At 39.2% G+C, this 27814-nt stretch overlaps 1 protein-coding gene across 1 annotated transcript; it reads left to right on the forward strand.

The window, feature by feature from the left end:
* Window positions 1-782: 782 nt before the first annotated feature.
* Window positions 783-27814, forward strand: LOC134754646 (uncharacterized). The gene is made up of 5 exons (XM_063690987.1): window positions 783-1047; window positions 20933-21059; window positions 23112-23240; window positions 26398-26959; window positions 27552-27814. Exons 1-5 carry the CDS (start codon window positions 1037-1039, stop codon window positions 27575-27577), a joined length of 855 nt encoding a protein of 284 aa, XP_063547057.1. The 5' UTR covers window positions 783-1036; the 3' UTR covers window positions 27578-27814.

Here is a 27814-nt window from a genome sequence, read left to right on the forward strand (position 1 = left end):
TCACATAGCGAGCACACGTCTGTAATTGCTGTTCAAATAAGCTAATGTAGTTATGTGATTTATTCCAGTTAGCGATTATAGGAAGAGCATTCATTGTATAGGCATCACATACCTACATTTGATAAATCCTTAAATATTGAAATAAGCGCCTCGCTGTTAGTAGTTAGTGTAGTATGCGTATAGAAATAAGGTTCAAAATGGCATTAAAACCTAAAAATCGTTAAAAATCACATAGCGACTTTTGTACGCGCAGCGACGATATAAGCCTGTCAAGCCATTTCCGTCAGTAGCGGTCAAAAGCGGCAAATTAAAAAAAGTAGGCGCAAACCATTAAAAAAAGTGAATTTCGCGCGAATTAAAATGAATTTCAATTTCATAATTAGGTATAGATTTAATCAATGCAATCATTTTGTATAACAGTCGTATGCTTTTAAAAAGTTAGGATCCACTTGAGAGATTACCTGCTTGCCGATGAATGGCATTGTTAAACCAAACCGCTAATTACCTGTGCAAAATGAAATGCCATAATAACAAAAGATTCTATACAGATAACAACTTTGCCGCGAATTTGCTTTGCGAATAGTTAAAATTGCAATAGCAGGTACTCGATATAGGACCTTTTGGAATTCAGTCTTGGTCAGTAACTTACGTCGTCGCGTCGCTCGCACACCTCGTTCGGGAGAAATCGGGTTTATTCGGCTTGTCTTTCGGTTTGCTCGCTCCGGGCTAGCTCGCTCGCGCGAGTCGCGCGCTGTCAGTTGATTGTTCAGATTGTTGAAGTCAGTTCGTCAGTTCGGTTTCGTTGGCCCGGCCTGCTGTCGGGAATTTCGAGAGGGATCGATCTGTATGTTGGACCGTGGTTTGCATAGGCTGCGTTCCGTCTGCTCGTTAGAATCGAGTTGGCGAACTATATAACAAACCAAACCGGGTCGGCTCGAGATGGGCTTAACTTAACTCGGTTTGAACCGGGTTGACACATCTCTATCAGCAAGTCAGCATCATTTTTTGCGCGTCCTTAGAACTGAGAACATCAAAAATGTATCCTGAGTAAGTTTTTTCTATTATCTGTTTATGTACATTACTGTGTTAATAAAATAACCGATGTTTGTAGAATTACTTTGAAATGGCGTCTAAGGTTATGTTAGGTTTTAGTGTTCTACTCTTACTTTACCTACGCCAATGTTAGTTTCTTCGTGGTATTATTTAAGAATATGAAGTTTTACATTATTATGAAATAGGTATATCTTAGATATGCAATGCGAGTACTTTGTGAATAATGAACATAACGTGTTTTCGAGTACGCCAGCTGCAAAGGAAACCTTTTGAGATTGTCTACTAGTTGCGACATTTTATTTCTCCGTGATAATTAATAGTGTATACAAAACAAAAGAGATGTTGTGGAGGTACTCTAGTTTAAAAGTGTTTACGTACGAAACCTGGTATCAGGAAATACCTATCTATGCTACACTCAAGTGTAGTTTAAAAAAATCACAAGCATAAGTTTTACCAATAGTGTATTTTTGTAAAAGCTTTCACCTATGGTTGATTGGAACTGCAGCCCATCTAGCGAACTGTAAACATTTTATAAATTTATTATGCTTAAAGTTGAGATTATTTACTGCCGGGATGCACATCATCATTGCTTGCGGTCTTTTAATTTGTGTCTGAAAGAAAATTACTTTTTATTATTTGACAATAACTGATTATTATAATATTATGTGCTTGTTGTACATAGAAATGGTTTTTGTTGTTGAAGTTTATTTAATTATTATTAGTGTTATTCTTGGAGGATATGACCAAACAGAGTCGCCATTAACAGGCGTTCCCCTCTGTCGAAACTCTTATGACCGATGGTCATACACATTGTATGGACTGACGTTTATCTGACATGGCTGTTTTTACATTTGATGTGCACGTCCCCCGCAAAAATCGGTAGACTGTTTTGTACAGAAAATAACAGACAAGGCATCTCCAGTTGGTTATATCCTCCAAGGTGTTATTAGTGTTAATGTGTTTTAATGTTCAGTGTAATTAGTTTTAATTATATGTGCCTAATGTGTAGCCAGTACTACACACACCCTTTTGCAAGCGAGAAATCTGGGGCGCTTCAGCTAATGATTTGGTGTTTCATATAGTATTACACTCTTTTCACTCATATGTGTATTAAAATTTTCACACAGTTTACCTGTGTGTGGTTTTTAAACACATAAATAAAACAAACTAATATATAGTACAGGTAAAATAAGACTAAATATGGCTATTTGGCGGCAACATTTGTACATCCATGAAACTTTGTTTTTTATCTTTATCTTGGAACTGCAACTTCTTCCGGCATAAGTGGGGCTGGAGTGACTCTGCGCTATGCGATTGCGGCATCGAGGACCAGACCATGGAGCACATCATCCAGCGGTGCCCACTCCGCGCATACTCGGGTGGCCTGGATGACCTATTAGACCCGACGGCCGATGCTGTGCAGTGGTTGCAAAACTTGGATGTTGCCTTATAAAATAATATACTGTACATAATTTTTGCCTATGTGACTATATCGCCATACAATTAAATAAATATCATGGAACTAAAAATGAGGATCTGCTGAGTCCTATTAACATTTAGGGTTTTGACCCCCTTTTCGGGGGGTATGGTCAGGGGGTTCATTTAAAAAAATGCACAGTTTACAAACTGGGCATGTGAGGTGTCATTTTCGTGTATTTTTTTGCGCTGAATCGAATGAGACCATATTCATGTTGGATATTCCGTGGACTACTCAATGAAATACCATATTAAAGAAAGCAAAATATATTGTGCATCCGCACAGGCAAACGATTACAAGAGAAGTGACATCTGTCTAGAACACTTATTATTCTATATAACCAGAGTTTATACTGGGACATATACGAACTCCATGTAGATATATTAGGCACATGCCAACCTCATTGTTCTAATTATATTAGTTCCAACACTGGCCCTTGAACCAATATAAACTCATGTAAATCACATTACACACATTAAACACATTAAATAATCTAAGCATAGACACATCCGCTGTCTAAAAATAATAAAACATTGCAACAGCAAAAACATAGCATAAGTATAAATTTATCAGAGTATCCGTCACACAAAACAGTAAATAGTCTAAATATGTATGAAACGGATCCAAAACAAATTATACTTCTGCAAGTATACCTACTGCTTAGAACCATTCATGTCATTTTGTTCAGCGATACAAATAAATGACATACAAACTTATCATGTTTTTCTTTTGCCAACGGTTTCGTTAAAACGTCGGCCACCATTTCATCAGTAGATAGGTATTTTATAACGACTGTACCTTCCTCAACGATTTCCCTGATGAAATGATGTCTTACGTCTATATGTTTTGTTCTGGCGTGGTACATAGAATTAGTGCACAACTTCAGTGCAGACTGATTATCATTAAATAACGTAATCCTATACTGTACCCCGTAAATTTCGAACAGAAACTTGCGTAGAAAAAGAGCCTCTTTACATGCATCTGACAGACACATATATTCAGCCTCTGTGCTTGAAAGAGCGACTGTCTTTTGTTTTCTACTCTCCCAAGAGATGGTAGAATTTCCAATCTTAAAGGCGTAACCGGTATAAGATCGACGATCGACCTCATTCGACGCAAAATCGGCGTCAGCATATGCGACGATATCCAACCCTGACTTCTGAAAAGTTAAACAATGATTAAGCGTACCTTTCAGATAGCGAAGAACGCGTTTCGCCGCCTTCCAGTGAGTCTCGTCGTACGCGTCGTTGAACTGGCTGAGTGAGATGACAGCGTGCGCAATATCCGGTCGTGTACATACCGCTATGTACAACAGACATCCTATCAGGCCTCTGTAGTCGTGCGTACAATCCTCCTTTGTAGATTTCACGAGCTTCAGACCTGTCTCCATAGGTGTTCGCGCAGGTTTGCAATCTGACATGTGAAATCGTTCTAGCACCTTCTTAATATAGCTTGACTGGTCTAGAGTTATTTCATTGTTCTGTCTGCAAAGCCTCATTCCAAGAATGTGATGTGCTAGTCCTAAATCTTTGATTTCGAAGGCCTTCTTTAATTCTTCTTTGATTCCTGCCGTATCTCGGCAATCAGCTGAAGAAAATAGCATTTTGTCATCAACATAGAGCGCAATTATAATCATAGATTTTCCGCTCGACTTGACATAAACACAAGGTTCGGAAGATAAACGTTTGAATTTCATTTTGCTCGTCAAAACGCCATTTATTTTCTCATACCAAGACTTCGAAGCTTGCTTCAGTCCGTATATGGCCTTATTCAACTTGTAAACTTTATCTTCTTGGCCTTTAATCTTGTAGCCCTCTGGCTGCTCCATAAACACGGTTTCTTTTAAATCTCCATTCAAAAACGCCGTTTTTACATCCAGATGCTCGATATTCATGTTATGTTCCGTTGCTAAAGCTAGTAACGTACGTATAGTAGAATATCGTACTACAGGAGAGAACGTTTCTTCGTAATCAATACCGTATTTCTGGGTATAACCTTTTGCAACAAGGCGCGTTTTGTACCTCAAGATTTCCCCGTCGAGGCAAAGTTTTCTTTTAAAGATCCACTTGCATTTGACCGGCCGTTGCTTCGTATCGCGGTCAGTCAGAGTCCAACACTTATTATCGATGAAGGATTTATACTCTTCCGCCATCGCGGCTTTCCACTTACTCGCTTCTGGGCCATTCAGTGCCTCGCGTACTGTCTGAGGGTCCCCCATGTCACTGCATACAGTGCGTGCTACACTAGCTGACTCAAACTCACTAGTTTCGTCCGTAGAGTTCTCGTAGTCTTCCAGTGTGGAATCTCCTGGGACATACGTCTCATCCGCAGGGTCATCTGGGCTCTCACTACTGCTCTCAGAATCATCTATCGTAATGGCGCTGTTATCTTGACAGTTTTTGTTAGATATTTCTGCGGGCTCTTGGGGTAAATCGGGTAAGGCGGGTTGCACTTGAGCATCATCGGCGACAGTTACATTGTTCGGAAATAAAGCAATCTGAGTGTAACGTGAACTGTCATCCTCATCCGATGAAGTGTCATTCCAAAAAGCATGTTCTAGAAAAGTGTTATATAGAATAATAAGTGTTCTAGACAGATGTCACTTGTCTTGTAATCGTTTGCCTGTGCGGATGCACAATATATTTTGCTTTGACATTTTCGCTTGACAGTGACGTGTTCGAATTTTCTAGAGCCATATGGCCATAATCAACGGGTCGTAATCGCTTGTCAAACCGCTGAGTAAAATCACGGCCACGAAGTCATCTTCTAAAGCAGCTCCGATGTCGCTCAGTTGTTGTGATGTATCCATGACCTTATTCACGTATGCCTCCATACTCGCACATTCGCTTAACTTGGTGGCGAATAATGTGCGAAGCAATCCGAGCCGTCGTGACAAGCCTCGGTCCTCGTATGCCTTCTGCAGGTTGCTCCACGCTTCGCGAGCCGTCTTGGCATTTCTAATTTGTGGAAATACACAAGGCTTCACGTTCAAGGCGATTTTCGCGAGCGCCTTTTCCTGCTTCTTCGCGTCTTCGTTTTTATTTTCAGTTGCGCCCACACAATCCCAAAGATCGTCGTGGATGAGCACCATCCGCATCATAAATTTCCAGGATGGATAATCTTGGATCCCGGATAATTTTTCAATAAAAACATTCTGAATGGCAGTTGCCATGTTTTGTTTTCTTGCGAATAAATTTTGAAAATAACTACGAAATTACACCCGCACACTTTTGGAAAACGGTAATTAGAGTAGCGAATTTAGTACACGATCTGCTGCCATGTTGGATATTCCGTGGACTACTCAATGACATACCATATTAGAGAAAGCAAAATATATTGTGCATCCGCACAGGCAAACGATTACAAGAGAAGTGACATCTGTCTAGAACACTTATTATTCTATAGAACCAGAGTTTATACTGGGACATATATACGAACTCCATGTAGATATATTAGGCACATGCCAACCTCATTGTTCTAATTATATTAGTTCCAACAATTCATACTTATAGGATCAATTTTTTGCGTGATATGTATGGTTTTCGTTGAAAAAAATTAAAAAAATCAAATATTTTAAGTCAAAGTAGGTTTTAATCAACATAACAATTGGAAAACTTTTATTTATTTATTTAATCTTTATTGCACAAAATAAAATACAATTGTACAAACGATGGACTTAATGCTATAAGGCATTATCTACCAGTCAACCTTTGGACAAATCAGCTAATTTATAGGCGGTGCAACATCATGTTGTAATATAAAAACAAAGAACATACATCAATTACACCACTCATTTATTTGTGCCATGAGCACGAATATTTGTGCCCGAGTCATGGGTGTTTTCTATGTATTTAAGTATCTATATATACATCCTTGTCTAAGTACCCACAACGCAAGCCTTATTAAGAGCCCGGTTACGATTTTAGTCGCAAAAATGTAAAGTTGATAGATTTCTTCTGTGAAACTGTACACCTTTTGTTACCTAATTGAAGTAACAAGTACTGGTTTCTATTAGCACGACTTCTTATCTCTAGGTTTATCAGATCATTTTTTTGAAAAAAGGCTTACTAAATTAGTAATGATTTTTTTTCTGATGGACGTTTAGGTAAACGCGTGTAAAGCACTGACTTTGATGCTCTTATTTGTAAATTTCGTAAAGTTTGGACTGCTAAAAATGGTAAATTTGTATTACACATATTCTGTACTCTAGGTTTATCAGATTACATTGTTGTTATATGACTTAGAGTTCGAGGAAATGAAAGTTAAACGAATTCAATTTTCTCCAGAAATTACCTCAAAACAAGTGACAATTTCTCCGAAAATCTACTTATTTTCGACGTAGATTGCATACTCAAATAATCTGCAATGTTTACTTAAACTGTTGCTGTACTTCATTTTATTTAAATTGCAACTTTTATTTTCTGACGATTTTTTAAAAACTTCCCCTTTTTCTGGTATAACATCGGTGACATGCGCTCGCGGCCTCAGTCCCGCGCGGGAGCTGGTAGAGGCAGGACGTTTGTTGATCGGCTCCGCACGTTGCATCGACGACGACGAAGTTATTTATCATTGTGTGCGTCGCTCGCCGTGTAAAAAGTTATATTTGTTTGCGTGTTTGGCTGTACTGTGTGCGTGTAAACTGCGACCAGAAACTTTAATCCTTGGGTTGTAAGTACTTGTTTATTAACCGCCTTCAAAAAAAAGGAGGTTCTCAGTTTGACCCGTATGTTTGTATGTATATGTATGTATGTATGTATGTATGTTTGTTCGCGATTATCTCGCATTTGGCTGAACCGATTTTGATGCGGTTTTTAGAAAAGTGTTTGTTACATTCTGGAGAAGGTTTTAGTATACATAGAGCTGAGCTGATGCTGAACCCTGGCTGTACCTAGTGGAACGCAGGTTTAGTGCAACATAGGCACACGCTGTTTTGGTCTGTCTTGATGAGCAATTAGGAGAGCAGTACCCAAGATGGAGCTGATGCTGAACCCTGGCTGTACCTAGTGGAAATCAGGTTTCGTGCAACATAGGCACACGCTGTTTTGGTCTTCCGACACGTCTTGATGAGCACTTGGGAGAGCAGTACCCAAGATAGAGCTGATGCTGAACCCTGGCTGTACCTAATGGAACGCAGGTTTGGTGCAACATAGGCACACGCTGTTTTGGTCTTCCGACACGTCTTGATGAGCAATTAGGAGAGCAGTACCCAAGATGGAGCTGATGCTGAACCCTGGCTGTACCTAGTGGAAATCAGGTTTCGTGCAACATAGGCACACGCTGTTTTGGTCTTCCGACACGTCTTGATGAGCACTTGGGAGAGCAGTACCCAAGATAGAGCTGATGCTGAACCCTGGCTGTACCTAATGGAACGCAGGTTTGGTGCAACATAGGCACACGCTGTTTTGGTCTTCCGACACGTCTTGATGAGCAATTAGGAGAGCAGTACCCAAGATGGAGCTGATGCTGAACCCTGGCTGTACCTAGTGGAAATCAGGTTTCGTGCAACATAGGCACACGCTGTTTTGGTTATTCGACACGTCTTGATGAGCAATTAGGAGAGCAGTACCCAAGATGGAGCTGATGCTGAACCCTGGCTGTACCTAGTGGAACGCAGGTTTGGTGCAACATAGGCACACGCTGTTTTGGTCTTCCGACACGTCTTGATGAGCAATTAGGAGAACAGTACCCAAGATGGAGCTGATGCTGAACCCTGGCTGTACCTAGTGGAAATCAGGTTTCGTGCAACATAGGCACACGCTGTTTTGGTTATTCGACACGTCTTGATGAGCAATTAGGAGAGCAGTACCCAAGATGGAGCTGATGCTGAACCCTGGCTGTACCTAGTGGAACGCAGGTTTGGTGCAACATAGGCACACGCTGTTTTGGTCTTCCGACACGTCTTGATGAGCAATTAGGAGAGCAGTACCCAAGATGGAGCTGATGCTGAACCCTGGCTGTACCTAGTGGAAATCAGGTTTCGTGCAACATAGGCACACACTGTTTTGGTTATTCGACACGTCTTGATGAGCAATTAGGAGAGCAGTACCCAAGATGGAGCTGATGCTGAACCCTGGCTGTACCTAGTGGAACTCAGGTTTCGTGCAACATAGGCACACGCTGTTTTGGTCCTCCGACACGTCTTGATGAACACTTGGGAGAGCAGTACCCAAGATAGAGCTGATGCTGAACCCTGGCTGTACCTAGTGGAACTCAGGTTTGGTGCAATATAGGCACACGCTGTTTTGGTCTTCTGACACGTCTTGATGAGCAAATGGGAGAGCAGTACCCAAGATAGAGCTGATGGTGTTCCAGGTTTTGAGCTGTCTCCGTCATACACTACCCACAACACGTTGAGCGAGTGTTACCCACCCTTTGCCCTTGACCCTTTGCACTCAGCAGCACTCCAGGTGTTTCAGATCTGGAGCTTTCCCCATCATACACTACCAGCGGCACGTTGAGCGAGTGTTACCCGTTACCCCTGACCCTTTGTACCCAGCAGCACTCCAGGTGTTTCAGGTCTGGAGCCTTCTCTATCATACACTACCAGCAGCACGTTGAGCGAGTGTTACCCCTGACTCTTTGCACCCAGAAGCATTCCAGGTGTTCCAGGTCTTGAGCTGTATCCATCGTACACTACACACTACCAGCGGCATGTTGAGCGAGTGTTACCCCTGACCCTTTGCACCCAGCAGCACTTCAGGTGTTCCAGGTCTTGAGTTTTCCCCATCATACTCTACCAGCGGCACGTTGAGCGAGTGTTACCCCTGACCCTTTGCACCCAGAAGCACTCCAGGTGTTCCAGGTCTTGAGCAGTATTCATCGTACAACCAACCACACGTTGAGCGAGTGTTAGAAGAGTGGAGAAGAGAAGAGGATGACTGGAAATAAAAATTATTATCACCCTTCCCAACGATTAAGACTATCTCCATAATATCAAATTCCATCCAAATCGGTTTTATTGGATCCCATACATATCCTATGTCCTTCCCCAGGACTCAAACTATGTCCATACCTCATTTCATCTTAATCGGTTCAGCGTTTATTGATTCCCCATACAAATTTCCACCCCCTTAAAGGGTGAATTCTTGAATAAAAAGTATTCTATGTCCTTCCCCGGGATTCAAACTATCTGTATACCAAATTTCAACAAAAGGCTAGTTTCCCCTCTGGGTTGGAACGTTGGAAAGTCAGATCGCAGTCGCTTTCGTAAAAACTAGTGCCTACGCCAATTCTTGGGATTAGTTGCCAAGCGGACCCCAGCAGACTTCCATGAGCCCTGGCAAAAAGGCTGGGATAACGCGAGTAAGATGATTATATATATATAAGATATTGCCTTAGTGCAAATCATTATCATCATGCTATACCTATATAATTTGTATGTATTATATGAATACATAGGTAAATTGTTAAGAGTAATAAACGATTATATCAAATTTACCGAAAGTTTTATTTTAACCTAATTAAAGTTATAAAGTGACGCATAATGTTGCGAAAGTATCAATATTGTTTAGGCGGTCGCGTTATTTCAAGCAGCGGCCGGCGTTCGGTTACTGTGTAAAAGTCGTATCTTCGCGCGTTTTCAAATCGACTACGGGGCTCACTGTAGGACTTAGTTAATTTGTTACTCGTAATGTCCTATAATATTGATTTATTACAACTAAACATGTATACAAATAATACATAGGCATATTACATACATATAGTATATCATAAAAATACATATACATACACATACATAAGAAATCAGATGACTCAAATTAGAAACTAAGAATTTATTATTCTGCAAGAAAAAAAGTTTTTAAATGCAAATCAGTTTGGACACTGTCTAATTTTAACAGGAAGACTATTCCAATGGTGTCTACCTGAATGAAGAATCAATTGGACGGGTAACCTGTTTGGTGAGATGGTATAGACAGGGAAAGGTTGCCAGCAGTGTGAAATTGAAGAAACTCCATAGAAGTTGAAGAAATATAGATAAGTAAGAAGAACAGGAATTGAAGATCGTTAATGACAGAAAAGAGGGTGTAAAGCATGCAAATGTTGCGACAACACGTATAGGAAACCAGCGGAAAGAGGAGATAGATCGTATTTACAGACAGAAAATAAACCGAATGCAATTATTTAGTAAATGATCTAACTTGCTCAAGAGCACTACACTAGGTACAATATGTACCTAAAATCAACTATGAACATGTTTAGTTATTAATATTAAATTTATTCTTCATCTTCTCTGAAATCACTCAGTTCATCGTCATCGTTGTGTTCAGGGGCCATGCCTTTGTCCAAGTCCGAGTTGGAGCAAGAAAGCCCCTCGCATATTTTGCTTAAGGCTGCAACACACTCCCGTAGGGCAGGATTTTTCTCGAGGATTTTGATGAGTTGTTTTTTACCTTTGCCGTAAACAGCGCTGGTTTGTTATTTATATTACTTGATAAATAAATAAGTATTATAGGACATTACGAGTACTACACAAATTGCCTAAGTCCTACAGTGAGCTTAATAAGGCTTGCGTTTCGGGTACTTAGGCAAGGATATATGATACTTGTTGGTCAACTAGGCCCGCAGAGCACTGAGCCCGCAGGTTCAGTTGCCCACTTCGTTTTATTTCATAGGTGACTCTACCCACACTAATCGGTCAACTCGCCCTGCGGATTAAGTCGACTACTATTTACCGATAAGGGCCCGCTCAGCCCACGGGTTCAGTCGACTACTATTTATCGACAGAGATGGGCATTAATCGAATAATCTTTTAGTTAACTAATCAATCGATTAAAAATATCAATCGTCATTTTTTAATCGCGATTAATTTAGTTGCGATTAAATTAGTTGTGAGAATGTTCGACTAACAACTAAATTACTTTTAGTTTCAATCGACTAAATTTCACGATTAAATCTATATTAAAACTACGTAGTCGCCCGTTTTTGCATTTTTTATCTTGCAATATGTAACTACAAGTACGTATGTATGTAACATACGGAGGTACTCGTATGTTGTAACTATGTTAGTTTGGGTAGAATTTTGCGACTTATTGTGAAGCAGATATCTTCATCCGATTGAGCTAAAATTATGTATACACGTTTAATTTGAAATGCTTGAATGACAATGCAAATAATGCCATAATATTATTATAACGATATATTGGTAATAACGACAAATAGCGAAAAACTGCATTGTTTACAAATCGCAAACAATAAAGTAGGTTGGTGCATTATTAATACTTTGAATTATACGATACTGAGTAAATCTTAGACATAGAAACTATCAATATTTTGCTGTCTCTGACGATAGTAAAACTCTTTTTAGTGTCACGCGGTGACAAAACAATGGGATAATGCTACTTACCTGGCCTGGAAGTTGTTTGTTGCATTTTGGTGCAAGTGCCGACGCATCTTCTAAAAATAACACGTTCTATTGAATGACACATCTGCATGTTGTTTATTATTTACGCGGTCTATTTTGTTTTCAACGTGTGGTCATTAAAAATATTTAAACCTCTTTGTAAAGAACTCTCAGCGTTAACTTTGGTACATTTTCCTTGCGTCATTCTACATTCAAATATATCAATCAACATACATATTTTATTTATTACCGCTATTGCCAATATATTGGACCGGTAGCGAATTGGTCGATCAGCCGCTTGTTTCATATACAAAGTTTGATTTATTATAACTGTGTTTTTTAATGTTTTATCTTATCACATATAAACATCTTACTGTATAAACAGCGTTGATTTTTTTGATACTTTTTGCTTTGAATGTTTCATATACCTACAAAGTTTGATTTATTATAACTGTGTTTTTTAATGTTTTATCTTATCACATATGAACATGTTATTGTATAAACAACGTGGATTTGTTGATAATTTTTGCTTTTAATTATTATTTTTACGATTGCAAGACTAACCTCATATAGTTTAACTAAATACATATCATGGTTGCTTTTATATTTAATAGACGCGTTTTACCTACCATTAAAACGCATATTAATTTACTTACCTTATTCGAAGCTTATTTAATTGAGATAGGCTGCACGTTTCCCGCCGGGTATTGCTATCTCTTTCTATACCCCTTCTACGTTTCTCCCTCCACCTGGCAGTGGGGATGACTTTGGTTCATTCCCAGATTTCAGTTTGTTCTTCATTGGATCGAAATTAAACCAGGCAGAGTTTACTCATAAGCTTCGAATAAGGTAAGTAAATTAATATGCGTTTTAATGGTAGGTAAAACGCGTCTATTAATTTGACTTGACCGTTATTCGAAGCTTATTTAATTGAGACATGTTTGTTATCGCCTGGTGGAGGACTTAAGATGCCAATGTGACAAGGGTTCTATAGAATGTAAGTATACCACTACACTTGTGGAATGAAATTTTTTTGCTAGATTGTTTGAAAATAAACAAAAAGATTATCATACTTCTGTTTTTAATGAAGAGTTCATACAACGATACATTGTACAGTTTCGGTAAATTAATTAATTGGGTATACATTGTAATACATAGAGCAATAGTAATAAGAACCTATATTTTTGAACACAATTAGCAAGTATTGCTACTTTGAACTTCAATGAATTAGTACTTCGTAACCAATGTAAGATTATTACATTTTTAAAACCGTACAGGTTGTTTAAAGTAATCAATATCATTGATACAACATTTCTCAATAAGAGTTCTTGTTAACACCAAGAAGTCCTAAATATGTATAACAATCAGAATCTCTTTAGGACTAACTAGTATTCATTGATTATTGTTGAATTATAATAGAACTAATCAACTGCTGCAAACAAATTTGATATACTCATGGCATTATTCAAGGTGGGCGCAGGCATAACCTCGCGTCTGTAATATTTTTTAAACGTATTTTCAGAACGCCAATTACCTCGTAACAGAATATCTTCTACAGAACAATTGTCCACCCAATTCTTAGAAGCTACAGCAGCACGTATGCTCCCAGGTGTTGCCGTTATACCTGCCTCCCTAAACACGGATTTAACCCATCCTGCAATCAGCGCACGCGATGCAGCTTTGACATCACCTCTCAAAGAAATAAAGAGGCTATTACAATCAGCGGATTCTCTTCTACCTTTTAATAGCGAGAGTGTTTGTTTAATCCAAAAAACAGGGTCAAGGTTTTGACACGACTCGTTACTAACGAGTAATCTCCACCCTGATTGTCTGTAATCCGCGCAATCAGTTTTAGACCCGAACATAGGCCAAAAAATTATTGAACTATCCGTGAATACGCAGTGATTACAATCAATACTTAGCAACGTAAGATCATGTATTCTTCTGCCAGAGCAGAGAAGGAGTAGCAATGCAGTTCTTCTGCAAACCTCAAAAATATTGTCATGGTTAATTTTAGATTTTCTAAGATAATCAATCAGGACTTCCACATTCCAAATCGGAGGCTTTTTATCTACTGGATTTCTTAATGCTATGGATTTTAACACATGCTTAACAAGGACATGAGTACTTAATTTTTCCGCAGACTCCGTATTACATAGAGTTGACACTACAGATTTGTATAAAAGAATTGTCTTGTAAGATAGTTTGTCGATCAAATAGAGGTCAGTTAAGTATTTGGCAACATCTGCACCCGAAGGTTGTGTAGTATTTACTTTATGTTGTGTGGACCAAGCTACCCACTTCTTCCAGGCTGTATTATACGTCTTGCGTGTAGAGGCGCGCCAAGATGATTGAAGAAGGGAAACTTGTTCAGAGTTCCAACCCGTTAGACTTTCCGACCACCCCCACACTTCCAGACTTCTAGCGTCATTTCGTGAACATTCGGGGGCGGTAGGTTTGTGGTCACGTCCAGTAAAACCTTGTCCAGGTGACGTAGTGTAAAGGGAGCGGCTATGGCACGAGCCTTGAGATCCGCACGCCAGAAAACACGGTGCCATCGAGGAACTATCATTAGAAATGTCCCTGAGGCCTGGTTCAGGTGAGCCAGCACCTTCGGTATCAAGTACGGGGGTGGAAAAATCCATGCCAGATCGAAATTCCAAACCTTTGAAAAGGCGTCGTGAAACAGGGCTTCGTGATCGTTTTGGTCTATCGATACATAGTTGATTACGACATGAGCTCTCGCCGAAGCAAACAGATCTATTACTGGCACTCCCCACTTGGAAAAAACTCGCTCCGTGCATTCTGGAAGAAGATGCCATTCCGGAGGTGCTCGCAATCTCGATAGATGATCCGCGTGACTGTTGTACTTCCCTGGTAAGTAAAACAGGCTTAGTTGAATCTGATACTGCTCCAGCAGTTGGAACACTTTGTACGTTAGCTGCAAGAGAGGTGTTGACCTTGTTCCCCCTTGATTGCGGAGGTAAGCTATAACAGTCTTGTTGTCGCTCTGAACGAGGACCGTCGAGTGAGACAGGAGCCGACAACGATCTTTCAAAACATTTAGAATGGCGAGCATCTCCTTTTGATTGCAGTGCAACTCTTTTTCCGCAAATGTCCAGAGACCCCAGAGAGACTGATAATCTAGTTGCGCTCCCCACGCAAGGTCTGATGCGTCGGTTGTCAGAAAATGAGACGGAGGTGGCACGTGAATTGGAGAAGGGCAAAGACAGTTGTGCATCCACCATACTAGATCGTCCCTCGCATCTTGAGGAATCGCATATATCTGATTCGAAACTTCTGGCATCCGATTTAGGAGATTTAACAATGCTCGATAGTTTAACCTTCCCAAGTGAACCACGAAACTCGCAAAGTTTAGGAGTCCCACCAATTTCTCCAAGTCCTTCCGGTTTGTCTTGTTGGTGTTTAACATTTGACGTATCTGCGAAATTAACTTGGGTACTTTGTCTTTCGGCAGATGCTTCTGATTGGACCACGGGTCCCAATAAACGCCCAAATACACCAGCCCTCTCTGAGGTTTCAAGACTGATTTCTCGTAGTTGACTATCCATCCCAGTGATTCTAATCTTGTCAGGACTATGTTGATGTGGTTGACAAGAGTATCTTTGACCTGGTGGGCAATCAAGAAGTCGTCGAGGTATACAACTACTCGAATATTCTCCCTTCTCAGCGTCTGAGCAATCCAGTTGGTGATTGACGCAAAAACCTTGGGCGCTGTGCTTAAACCGAATGGTAAACAGGTCATTTCTAGTAATTCTTGCCTGTAGATAAGACGCAAGAATCTTCTGTGCGCTTGGGCAACTGGTAAATGGAAATAAGCCTGCGACAGATCTATTTTGCACAACCAATCTCTTGGTTGAAGAAAGTCCGGTATGCGATGAACGTTTAGTAAACTGAATCGTTCTGCCAATACGAATCTGTTTAGGGCCTTTAGATTGAAAATGGGACGAGCAGTGCCGTCGCTCTTTGGTACAAGAAAAATTGTGGAGAGAAAACTGGGTGAGGGCTCTGCCACTTCCAGTACACCTTGAGTCTTCATTTGATTGATAACAGCTGTCATTTCGGTCGAGTGTGGGCACTCGTAATTGCTCTGATGAAGACTCGGATAAAGGAGAGGCGGTTTTTGTATGAAAGGTATGCGATACCCTTTTATTATCCGCAACAAGAAGTCTGGAGCATTCATTCCTCTCCACATATTGTAATAATTTGCTAAACGGCCGGCCCTGAACTGTATCGAGTCAATATCTCCTTCGCTTGTTCTGTCTCTGCCCCGCGGGGGAATGAGGGCGCTTACGTCCTCCTCGAGCTCTTTGCTGATAGTCCCTTGGCTGTCGGTCTCGAAAGGAGGACCCAGAAACTGGCCTTGTATTAGAGCGAGCAGGATTGTATGTATTTTGATACCCTTGCGAAGGATACGGATGATGGTAGCCACCCCGCGAGGGTGGGATATTGTTTGCATCAGTATAGCCATTCTCGTAGTTACTGCCAGCAGCATGTGCCTGATAATAGCGAGTACCCTGCGAGAGTATTTTACGAGGCGCTGCACCCTGCGAGGGTGCGCTTGCCATTTTTGAAGGGCCTGCTTGCGAAGCAGGAGTCTTAGGTAATGGCCAGAAACATTTTCGTACACCACCATATTTTTCAATTGCAGCCGTAAAGGCTTCAGCGTTAAACAGTGAAGTTCCTGATGGAGGAATCTTACGTAAACCGGATTTAACCAACTTATCTTTGACATGTTTTGTGATTCCGTTACGTCGCATTTGAATCACTTCCGCTCTGTGGCCACATATAACCTGTAAAAAATCTTCAGAAACCTTGTAGTAATCACCACCGAGAAAAACACTGTTAAGTTTTTCACGAAGAGCCTCGTGTGCAATTTCCGTGCCTCCCTGGGCCCAGGCCAGCACATCCTTCACAGCTGCGTGTAAGGCCTCCTGCTGTTTTATCATGCAGTAAGTTAATGCACCGAAAGCCCTATCTGCCTGCACTAAGTGAGGATTCTGATCATACTCCTTAACCTCGTCGTTAGTTTCTAAATCAGTATAGCCTGGAGTGTGATTATACACTTTTTGGATCTCTGCATAGCGTAAATTAAACCATTCATTATGATTCAACCGCTGTATATCACACAATAGCTTCAACTCACCTTCTGACGTACCTGGCATAGCCGGTTCTTTTAATTTGGTACCGAGTCCAAAAGCAAACGGCTCTGGTTCCAGGGGCACAGGCGGTGCCTGGTCTGATTGATTTTCCACATTTTCCACATAAAGATCTCGACTGCAATCTGAAATATCTGAAATATTATCGTATGGGCGAACACATTCGTTTGATCTTGCTATTTGTGCTTGCAAGCTGTGAACGAGTTTTGTCAATTTAAGTAACTCCTTTTCTGTGCCCCCCCTCTTCTTTGACTTGCGGTGTCGTCTTCGCCTCGGGCCTGACTTGGAGGAGCTAGAAGAACTGCTACTACTACTCGATGAACTGGAACTGGACGACCGGTCACGATTTCGTGTAGGTTTTGCCTGAGAACCAGCTTTGCTACACTCTCCCTTAGTATCGTCCATGATTCTAAATAAAATAACCGTATAAAAATGCTATTCAATAAACAAAGATCGAACGGCAAAACCGTTTAAGAATTTTATTATCAAATAGAGGGTAAGTGCATTTTTCACGGCAAATACTTAAAGTTCCAGTATTTAATTCTTATACAATTGTTATATATCACTTGAGGGTAGAATAAATAAAACGTATTAACTTATTATCCATTTAGAAAATGGATATAAATTGCATGAATATTGATCTTAAAAAATGTTAAGAACTTACGTGTATTGTTGCACACAATTCGTAATGTAATTCGGTCTTAGTAGATACTATACCGTGTAATAATAACAACTTAACCGTCGCGCTTGATATCCAAACTAAGAAATAAATTCCAATCCTTTGTTCTGGATAATATTTTTAAAAGCGCGACCAACCGCGGCGGGAAACTAGACGCCAATGAAGAACAAACTGAAATCTGGGAATGAACCAAAGTCATCCCCACTGCCAGGTGGAGGGAGAAACGTAGAAGGGGTATAGAAAGAGATAGCAATACCCGGCGGGAAACGTGCAGCCTATCTCAATTAAATAAGCTTCGAATAACGGTCAAGTCAAATTAATATACAAAGTTTGATTTATATAATTGTATTTTTTAAGTGTTATTTTACTAATGCACAAAGTACCCAGTTCTTATTTACCCTTAGATAAGAGAAATTTAATCCAATTTCAGAGAGATGCACTACTTTAGTAGCAAAATAATAGTGAGAACAGATCTCACTCCTTAGAAACGGTCAAAATATCGTAAGTAATACATGACTATTTTATTTTTAAACATCCGTTAAGATGTCCTAATCACTGTGTCAATATAGCCATACCGAGGTATTCTATTCAATTTGCTTCTAACATTAGTAGCGAGAAAATAGTCTAACTAATTAGTCGATTACAAAATTTAGTTGTCCGAAATCAATCGGCAACTAATTTAGTTGCAACTAAATTAGTTGCACTCTATACAACTAAGATTGATCAATCGTCGTTTTCAATCGTCAGTCGCAATTAATTCTTGTAATCTTAATCGTTAATCGTTAGTCGATTACATTTTGCCCATCTCTGTTTATCGATAAGGGCCCGCTCAGCTCGCGGGTTCAGTCGACATATAGATACTTAAATACATAGAAAACACACATGACTCGGGAACAAATATTCGTGCTCATGCCACAAATTAATGAGTTGTGTAATTAAATAAAGTACGTTCTTTGTTTTGTAATTACAACATGATGTTGCACCGCTTATAAAAAATCTGCTTTGTCCAAAGGTTGACTGGTAGAGAATGCCTTATAGCATTAAGTCCATCTTTTGTACGATTGTATTTTCTTTTGCGCAATAAAGATTAAATAAATAAATAAGAGTTTTCCAATTGTTTTTGCTGCTTAAAACCTACTTTTGACTTGAATTTTTTATTTTCATTTTTTCAATAAAAACCATACATATCTCGCAAAATATTAACCCTATAAGTATGAATATGGTCTCATTCGATTCAGCGCAAAAAATTACACGAAAATGACACCTCACATGCCCAGTTTGTAAACTGTGCATTTTTTTTTAAATGAACCCCCTGACCATACCCCCGAAAAGGGGGTCAGAACCCTTAATGTTGATAGGACTCAGCAGATCCTCATTTCTAGTTCCAATATAAAGATAAAAAACAAAGTTTCATGGATGTTTATATTTTGCCGCAAAAATATGCTATTTTTCCTGTGCCAAACACTAAAATACAGCTCAAAAGCTCACATAACTTTAGCTGTATGTCTAACTATATCCTATTATAATTAGTGATGATTGATAATTATCATCAAATTGATAATGTTAGTTACCGTTTCTGCCACGACGGCGACGGCGACGGCGACGTTTCTCTTATCGAACACACTCTATAATGTACGTTAGTTCACTCGTAATTATCACGTTTTTCTTCTTGCTTTAGCGTTGTTTTTTTCGCAGTTTATATGTTTTCACACACAATATCACTTGGTTTGTGGTTTTGGCCATACTACCTATTTCTAATTCATAATTATGGTATTTTCCATAAAAAGGGACCTTATTGTCGATGGCGCTTACGCCATTATAAACGATACTCCGATATAAATACAATGCCGCGCAACGCTGTGCGGCGTAAGCGCCATCGACAATAAGGTCCCTTTTCATAGAAAATACCCCAATTCATAGTTTTGTAATTGTCAATAAACGAAGTTCTAAACACATGAAATCATTCCCGCACCTAAAACCCCGTTGTGTGACGTTCGTACATAAATCAGTTTTTTTTAATATTTCGTCAGGTGACTACCAAAACTTACTGATTTAATTACTAAAAAGCAATTAAAAAAAATCAACCTTATTATGTATTAAGGGCTTGTGCTCATATCACGTGAGGTTTTTTCGGCTACTTTTTGAGTCCCCTCTCCCCCTTGATGATATTTGGTGAGGTTCTTGGCCCCCCCCTACATAAACCTCACGCATATTTTTTTTCATTCAACCGAATTGTAAGATAGATTGTATATATTTATTTATTTATTTTAAACTTTATTGCACAAAAAAGTGTACAACAGGCGGACTTAATGCCATTATAGGCATTCTCTATCAGTCAACCATAGGTCCATAGGGCTAAACAGAAAAGCGTCAAGGTGGGTGCACTGATAAAGAAACAATAAAAAAACGTAACGTAAATTGTATATAGTAAATTTTGTTTATTTTTCTATCTAATAGTTATGAATGTGATGATATATTTATTATAATTAAAATAATCGATAATAAGGATTATTTTTGTACGTGAAACGTGAGTTGAGTGAAACTTCTTCAAAAACCCAAATGGGTCGCATCGAAAATACAAAATTATAATATGTGAGATTATAACAAGTTGTAAAAAAAAAATGTGGGAGTTTCACAGATATTTCACGATTGATCTTGTTTATATACAAATTGATGCAAAGTAGCTCGGATAGCAAAATCAAATACCCCAAACCCCAAATACTTGCGAAGGCCGAGCTCCACGTAAGGCTGAAAGCTCGGAGCGTCCGACACGTGCAGGCTTCCCGCAAAGTCCTCAAGTATTTTAATAGCAAAGGCCTAAGAGAGAGTTGCAAGAATGTAGTACTCAAACACGGAACAATAGTACAGGTACCATTGCGGCTGGGTGCCAGATACAGCCTAGTTGCATTTTCAAAAATTGCAAATTTCCTAGATTTTTTCTGTTTCGTTCACTGTTAGAAAAATACACGTGAAGTCTCCTTATACCCCTCCCCCCCCCTCAACGTGATCTGTCGTGATTTTTCCTGACCCCCTCCGCCCCCTATCGAACCTCGCGTGATTTGTGCACAACCCTAATATGATTCACTTGTGGCAGTAATTAGTGAGCTTTGGTTGTCACCTGACGATTTGTACTGTCAAATTATGTATGGGTGCTGCGAAATTACTGACATACATAATATATTCTTTATCATTTCACTTACCAGGGTGGCGATGGACCAGGAGGTTGATGTTCAATTATTTATTACATGCCGGTTGTGCTTAGATGAACCTGGATCATATCAAATTGTCCCTTGCATTAAGGGGCAAATATCCTACTGCTTTGGAATAGAGGTGAGATAAAAAAATCCACAAAAAATTTACTGATTCATAGGTATTTGTCTGGCAGCACAATCAGATTGCAATAAAGCATCATAAGCCGCATATCCATTAGAGCAGCCTCAGGCCAAGCAGCCTCGACTTGAAGCAAACAGCCTTAGTTTGAGGCTACTCGCACTGAGGCATAGGCTTGAGGCACGTCGCTGGCCCAATATTACAGGGTTCTATGTTTCACTTTGTTTAAACTGAAATCTGAAATATATCATAGTGACATTAAGTCGAATTTCAACTATCATGAAAATGTAACATAGAACCCTGTAACATAGAATAAAGAAAGAAGGAGTTGGCTATCTCCGGCCCAATACGCGATATAATTGCCTACCGTACTTGCCTGTCTCAGGGTTGTCAGGCTTTTAGCTAAATTTTAATTCAGTGCTTAGAAATTGGCAAGGGCCGGGAAGTTGTATTTTTTACTTGTGTTGTATTATTTTAAACTAGCTTCTGCCCGCGACTTCGTCCGCGTGGAGCTCGTTTACATCATACCTGCATACAAACTACCACCCCCCTTTTCACACCCGTAAAGGATGATTCCTATGATAAAAACTATCCTATGTCCTTCCCCGGGTCTCAAACTATCTCTATACCAAATTTCATCCAAATCCGTTCAGCGGTTTAAGCGCGAAGAGGTAACAGACAGACAAACAGACACACTTTCGCATTTATAATATTAGTATGGATTACGATGTATAACTGTAAGTAGGTACTTAGTTACTATACCTACCTACAATACTGAGAAATAAGTTCTCCTGCGATTGTCACACATTTTTCAATTTTTTAGCGGTGCCGAAAAGCCGTGACGCGCGAACCTTGTGCGGTGTTAGCCCCGACTAGAGATGGGTAACTCAGGGGATATAGATATAAAAGATATATATCTTTCTCTTTTCATGAATCACTCTTCTTGTCTTTACGAATCCGAATATATCAGTATATCCCAATATATCCGTACACTCGCACCCCCGGCAACGATTTACTAAAGTGAATAGATAAATAAGATAAGCGACGTCTATTGTCTCGGCCGCGCGTCGACGCCGTCGGTCGACCGAACACGAAGGAGCTACAGCGGTAGTTCGGGCGGGTTCGAACGCGTCATTCCGCGGGGACCAGATTAGATAGTACCTACAGTATTTCTCGCTCGCGCAACGCGCAGGATACAATGCAATGATGTGATGAGTCAATGAGTTCTATTGCATTTTCAGCTCGAAGCAATTTTGCCATAGCAATTTGTTTGGGTAATATTTCTTTTGACGTAAGGGAAACCTCAAACTCTGCTGTCATACCTTCAGATTCGACGTTACCTTGTGTTGAGCGCTGAAGTATTCCGGTCCGCAATCGTCTGCGTAGTCGCTTACCTACCACGGTTGTATAACTTCCTTCGCTATCATCACTCTCGATGTCAGAGCCCTGGTTACTATAACTACGTTTTTCAGCTAGACGCGCATTCATTCGTATTGCTCCTTCAGGAAGGCTTCGTAACCTTGCGCGATCCCAATCCATATTCACACTTTCATCATCGAAGATTCCACTTTTTCCGCTCACAGAGCGAGACCCTTGGCTACATTCACTCATCCAGACAGACAGTTGAACCGAAATTGGATCAAAAAGCTAAAATTTAATTTAAATTTATGCAAGAAAAATTTCGACAGCCGCTTGACGTGACAGCAATTTGACGCATGATTTACCGGTTAAACCTGATTTCCATCGAGTATTGGTAAAGGCTCAAAATTTCGGACTTTTACCAACCTTAGCTCGGTAAATCTTAGGTTTTATCGCAGCGACCGGTAAATGTTGAATAATGTACTTATGATTTTGACCATTTTACTAGTCATGTAGGATTGGGTCTCTCGGTTCTACTAAAGGCGTTGGTGTATTGTTCTCACCTACATGCGTATGTCTTGTGTAGGGACCATCCAGAAATCATGTGAAAATTTTATGAGGTGGAGGGGGAGTTGGGATAGTGTCATATAGGTCCTTCATAAATGAGATCTATATCCAGATTAATGTTTTCAGGTTAACCCATTTGATGGATTACCTCAGTTGATTTGCAAAAAGTGCAAGGCTATATTGGCTTATTATCATGCTACAAAGAATTTGTTTGTGGAGAAGCAAAAGCAGCTACATGACAAGTTGCCTCAAAATGTAAGTATAACACAAATTAGTTTTGAAACTCGTGCTCAATAAGTCTTTCAGATATCAAACAGAGAGATCATTAGAAACGAAGGTTTTGTCACTTGAGCGATCACTAGTATATGGAAAAAGCATTAATAATTGAATGAATGAAATCGTTTATTTACAACGAACTTATGGTAACATAAGATCTTAATTTATATACATTGCTTCCCATTATACATTCAGTCAAGATAGACATGTAAACATATTTGTCAGTGATATATGTCACTCAGTCTGATAAAATTAGAATTAAATACAATTACATTATTATATTTCTATTTATGTTTATTTGTAGCAATGTGTATTCAAAACTTGATTGTACACTTGTTTTTGTTTGTTATTCGTCGGTACTTTTGGTTAAACTCATTTCCTCAAAGGTTAACTGGAAGAGATCCCATACAGAGATAAGTTCGCCTTGTTGTGGTTCATTTTTTCTGTGACTGTGTTTTTCGTTTTGTTATTTTGTATGTACAATAAAGTATATACATACATACATTACACGATTAATTACAATTTGGCGCAAATATTATATAATGGTTCCCTAGCCAAATTGCAAAAAACGGAACCCTTATGGATTCGTCATGTAGGTCTGTCTGTTTGTCTGTCTGTCTGTCCGTCCGTATGTCACAGCCACTTTTTTCCGAAACTATAAGAACTATACTGTTGAAACTTGGTAATTAGATGTCTTTTGTGAACCGCATTAAGATTTTCACACAAAAATAGAAAATAAATGAAAACCGGCAAAGTGCGAGTCGGACTCGCGCACCGAGGGTTCCGTACTCTTTAGTATTTGTTGTTATAGCGGCAACAGAAATACATCATCTGTGAAAATTTCAACTGTCTAGCTATCACGGTTCATGAGATACAGCCTGGTGACAGACAGACAGCCAGACGGACAGCGGAGTCTTAGTAATAAGGTCTTTAAAAATGATATTGAGGATTATTCTAATATCATTTTTTTCTAAACTGAATAGTTTGCGCGAGAGACACTTCCAAAGTGGTAAAATGTGTCCCCCTGTAACTTCTAAAATAAGAGAATGATAAAACTAAATAAAATATATGATGTACACTACCATGTAAACTTCCACCGAAAATTAGTTTGAACGAGATCTAGTACGTAGTTTTGTTTAATACGTCATAAATCGTAAACCGCAATTTACCTCACTCACGTTTCACATAAAAAATACATTGTTTAAATTGTGTAATGTACAGAACCCTCGGTGCGCGAGTCCGACTCGCACTTGGCCGGTTTTTTTCTTAGTACTAATTTGCTACTAGTTGGTATTGTTGGTAATGCTAACCTATAGCAGCGTCTATGTGACCGTGTTGTTTCCTTAACTTCTACGAACGTGAATAGTTGAATATTAAGTTTTACAAAAACACATATTTATCTCGTAAATATAGAGGCAGGGGAAGGATAGTAACCTATGTTTAATAAATAATGGTTTGTAAGGCGCCAGTCTAGCGCGATCAGCGTTTACAGAGTTACCCCACATAATTATACTAGTAGGGTAAGTTGTGACACCAAATGTATGGAACAGCATGCACTTCAGTCTCAGGCGATTCCGCTTGGCACGATTGTTCCTTAGGTCAAACAAAGCTGATTTGGCCCGGTAGCCACGAGATCGTATCGATCGTAAAAAGAGCAAGTAGCATAGATTGGACCTTGGGAGCCGACCCTTTCACCCCCCCCCCCCCCCCTTATTGGGGGGTATGCACGGTACGATCTCGTGGCTACCGGGCCAAATCAGCTTTGTTTCACCTAAGGAACAATCGTGCCAAGCGGCATCGCCTGAGACAAAAGTGCATGCTCAAGGCGCTTACTTACCCTACTAATACCGTATCGTAAAACAGACATAATGTATCCGTACCCGTCCGTCCGTACCTTAGTCAGGCAGTTTTGAATGAAACACTTCGTTTAATGCGTCAAAGCGCAAAATAGTTAGGTATTTGTTATACAAGGGTGCAAAGTTGTATTTTACCCGCGAGTGTGGAATTGAAACACGAGCAAGCGAAAGGATTCTATAGTTGAACCACGAGCGAAGCGAGTGGTTCTAAAATAGAATCCTGAGCGTAGCGAGTGGTTTCAACACACGAGAAGTAAAATACATTTGCACCCGTGAGTAACACAAAACTTTTGCCCTCACTATAGCGAGGAAAGTGCAACATCCACAGGCGTTAATCATCTTCATCAATAGAATCACTAATTTTTTTACGATAATACGATATTATAACAGAAAACTCTGGAAGTTGTGTATTTTTACGTGTCGGAGTCGGCGAGAATTTTTTTGTTGACAATGTTGACATTTCTGACATTGCGTTTTGAAATTGCATCGACTCAACTTGTGCGTTCAGAATTACATTCAACATCATTTAAAAAAACAGTTTCTTATGGAATTTAAGGTTTATGACTTAAAATCATTAAATAAAGCTAAATTTGGTATTTTTTATTAGATTAAATCATTTATTTAATGATAATTAATATCGAACGAACCATTATTATGAGCGTTTTACGTTTTGTTATCTGCCAAAAGCTACTTAAACAAGCTTCATTCAAGGTCAAATTACTTTCCCCACTAGTGGATAAAATGCGTTTTTCCCCGCTTGTTTTAAAGGATAAAAGACGACTTTCCGAGCTAGTGAGGGGAAAATAAATTTGTTCAGTTTCGTACAGACCGTGTGTACATGTTCTTTCCATCTACAATGTGTGTCGAGTGTCGTACCGAGGAAAACAGTGCTATTTACTTCTTCAAGTAAACCTAAGTTATGTTTAATGACAAGTGGATTTTAGATTTATATGATTTAAATTACATAAATTTGGTTTTATCTACATTAATTTTAAGATTAATAAATTCTAACCAGTCGATAACATCTCGCAAAGCTGTATTTATTTCATTTTCAAAATTATCAATCTTAAATATAATTATTATATATTTATTATATATCTTAAATATATTTATTATATATTCAATATTAAATATAATTATGAATTCCAAAATTGAGTTTATCAAGATCTCTCCCTGTACATCTATTGTCTGTGTGTTTACAAAGAAAAGCTATTCTATTCTACCTGTTGTTTAATTATGACCCCTAAAATCCGATGTATTATCTTATTGTTTTTTTTCAGGACAAAGATGCACAGTCGTCGACAGCTCCAAAAACTAAAAGTTTTCCCAAAGTATCGTTGGCTACAGCAGAAGTGGCCCCTGCTGACGCGCCGGAGAAACCAGCGGCTGCAGTTCCAGATGTCGCCGCTAAAGTGGCTCGCCATGACAGTCGAAATAAAAATAAATCTTCATGGAAGAAAGCATTTAACAAACATTTTGTTTGTACAATTTGCAGTAAAAGTTTTTTAACGGAAAAGTCCATTAAAAAACATTCCCCAACGCACAAAAGATTCATTAATAAACATGAAAAAGTATTTAAGAAGTATTTGACTGTGGACTTGAATAAAATAGATAAAAAGATAAATAACACTGGTGGTTTACAAAATCTAGTTATCAATAAAAATAAGATAATTGAACGGGGCAATAGTCAGTATCACTACTCATTTTATTTGACGAAGAACTTTAAGGTAGGGAGGACAGACACAGTAGACAGACTTAAGAATGGAACTGATGAAAATGAGAATGTGGCAGCTAAGAGGCTCCGGGTGTATTCTGACTCTAATGAAGACCAAATTTTTAAAGGTAAGAAAAGAAAAACTGTTCGTCTTGAATACATAAATTCCATAGGGACTGCTATACTGGAAGAAAACAAAGATCCTACCAACGCAGCAAACACGGACGACCAAGGAAACACCAACGAAACGGAGATCGTTACCCCTGATTATATTAACCTGGATGATACGTCTTCCGACTGTCCAAAAAATAAAACAGAATTAGAAAAAAAGAGAATAATGCCACAACGGAGGCAAGTTAAGGTGGGAGTTGCTGATTACAAAGCAATCCAAAATATTGTGACAATGTGCCACAAAAATTACATTAAGAAAGTTCAGGCAGGCACTGATGGTTTAAATAAATCTACATTTTCTGAATCTTCACTCAAACACAAAGTTTTAAGCTTAGGTAGAAAATTATTAAATAAACAGGGATTTGTTTGTACCGGCCTATTAAGATATATGGAACATAAAGATTTAGATATTACATGGACACCTACTACTGATGAAATGCAGAAAAAAGGTTCAAATTTTGTGAGAATTATGACAAAATTAAAATCATGTGAAGATTCAGAAAATGATGATGCATGCTGGAAAAATTTGCAAGACATTTCATTTTGTAGAGATAGCGGTGTGGAGGCGGTGTTAGCTACTGTCCCCGATGTCAGAAGTGACGATCAGGCATCACTTCAACCTGCCCAAACTGAGGAAGATCCATCGGTTGCTGGCGCTCCCAGTGAATCAAACGACTCAAATTATAGAAATAAATTGTTAAATAAAACTCCCGTTGCCAACCCGCGGCAACTGCCTAAAAAAAACAATATGTCCGAAACTAAACTCGTTGTTGCAACTGATGATGCAACCATGATGCCATCAAACTTAATTA

This window comes from Cydia strobilella, chromosome Z, assembly GCF_947568885.1.
Source record: "Cydia strobilella chromosome Z, ilCydStro3.1, whole genome shotgun sequence".
Classification (NCBI taxonomy): domain Eukaryota; kingdom Metazoa; phylum Arthropoda; class Insecta; order Lepidoptera; family Tortricidae; genus Cydia; species Cydia strobilella.

Bases quoted from the DNA above. Each gene is read 5' to 3' on its own strand.
- LOC134754646 (XM_063690987.1), top strand. The intron at 21,060-23,111 runs GTGAGATAAAAA...TAATGTTTTCAG, and splicing joins CCTACTGCTTTGGAATAGAG to GTTAACCCATTTGATGGATT. The intron at 26,960-27,551 runs GTAAGAAAAGAA...TTCATTTTGTAG, and splicing joins TGAAGACCAAATTTTTAAAG to AGATAGCGGTGTGGAGGCGG.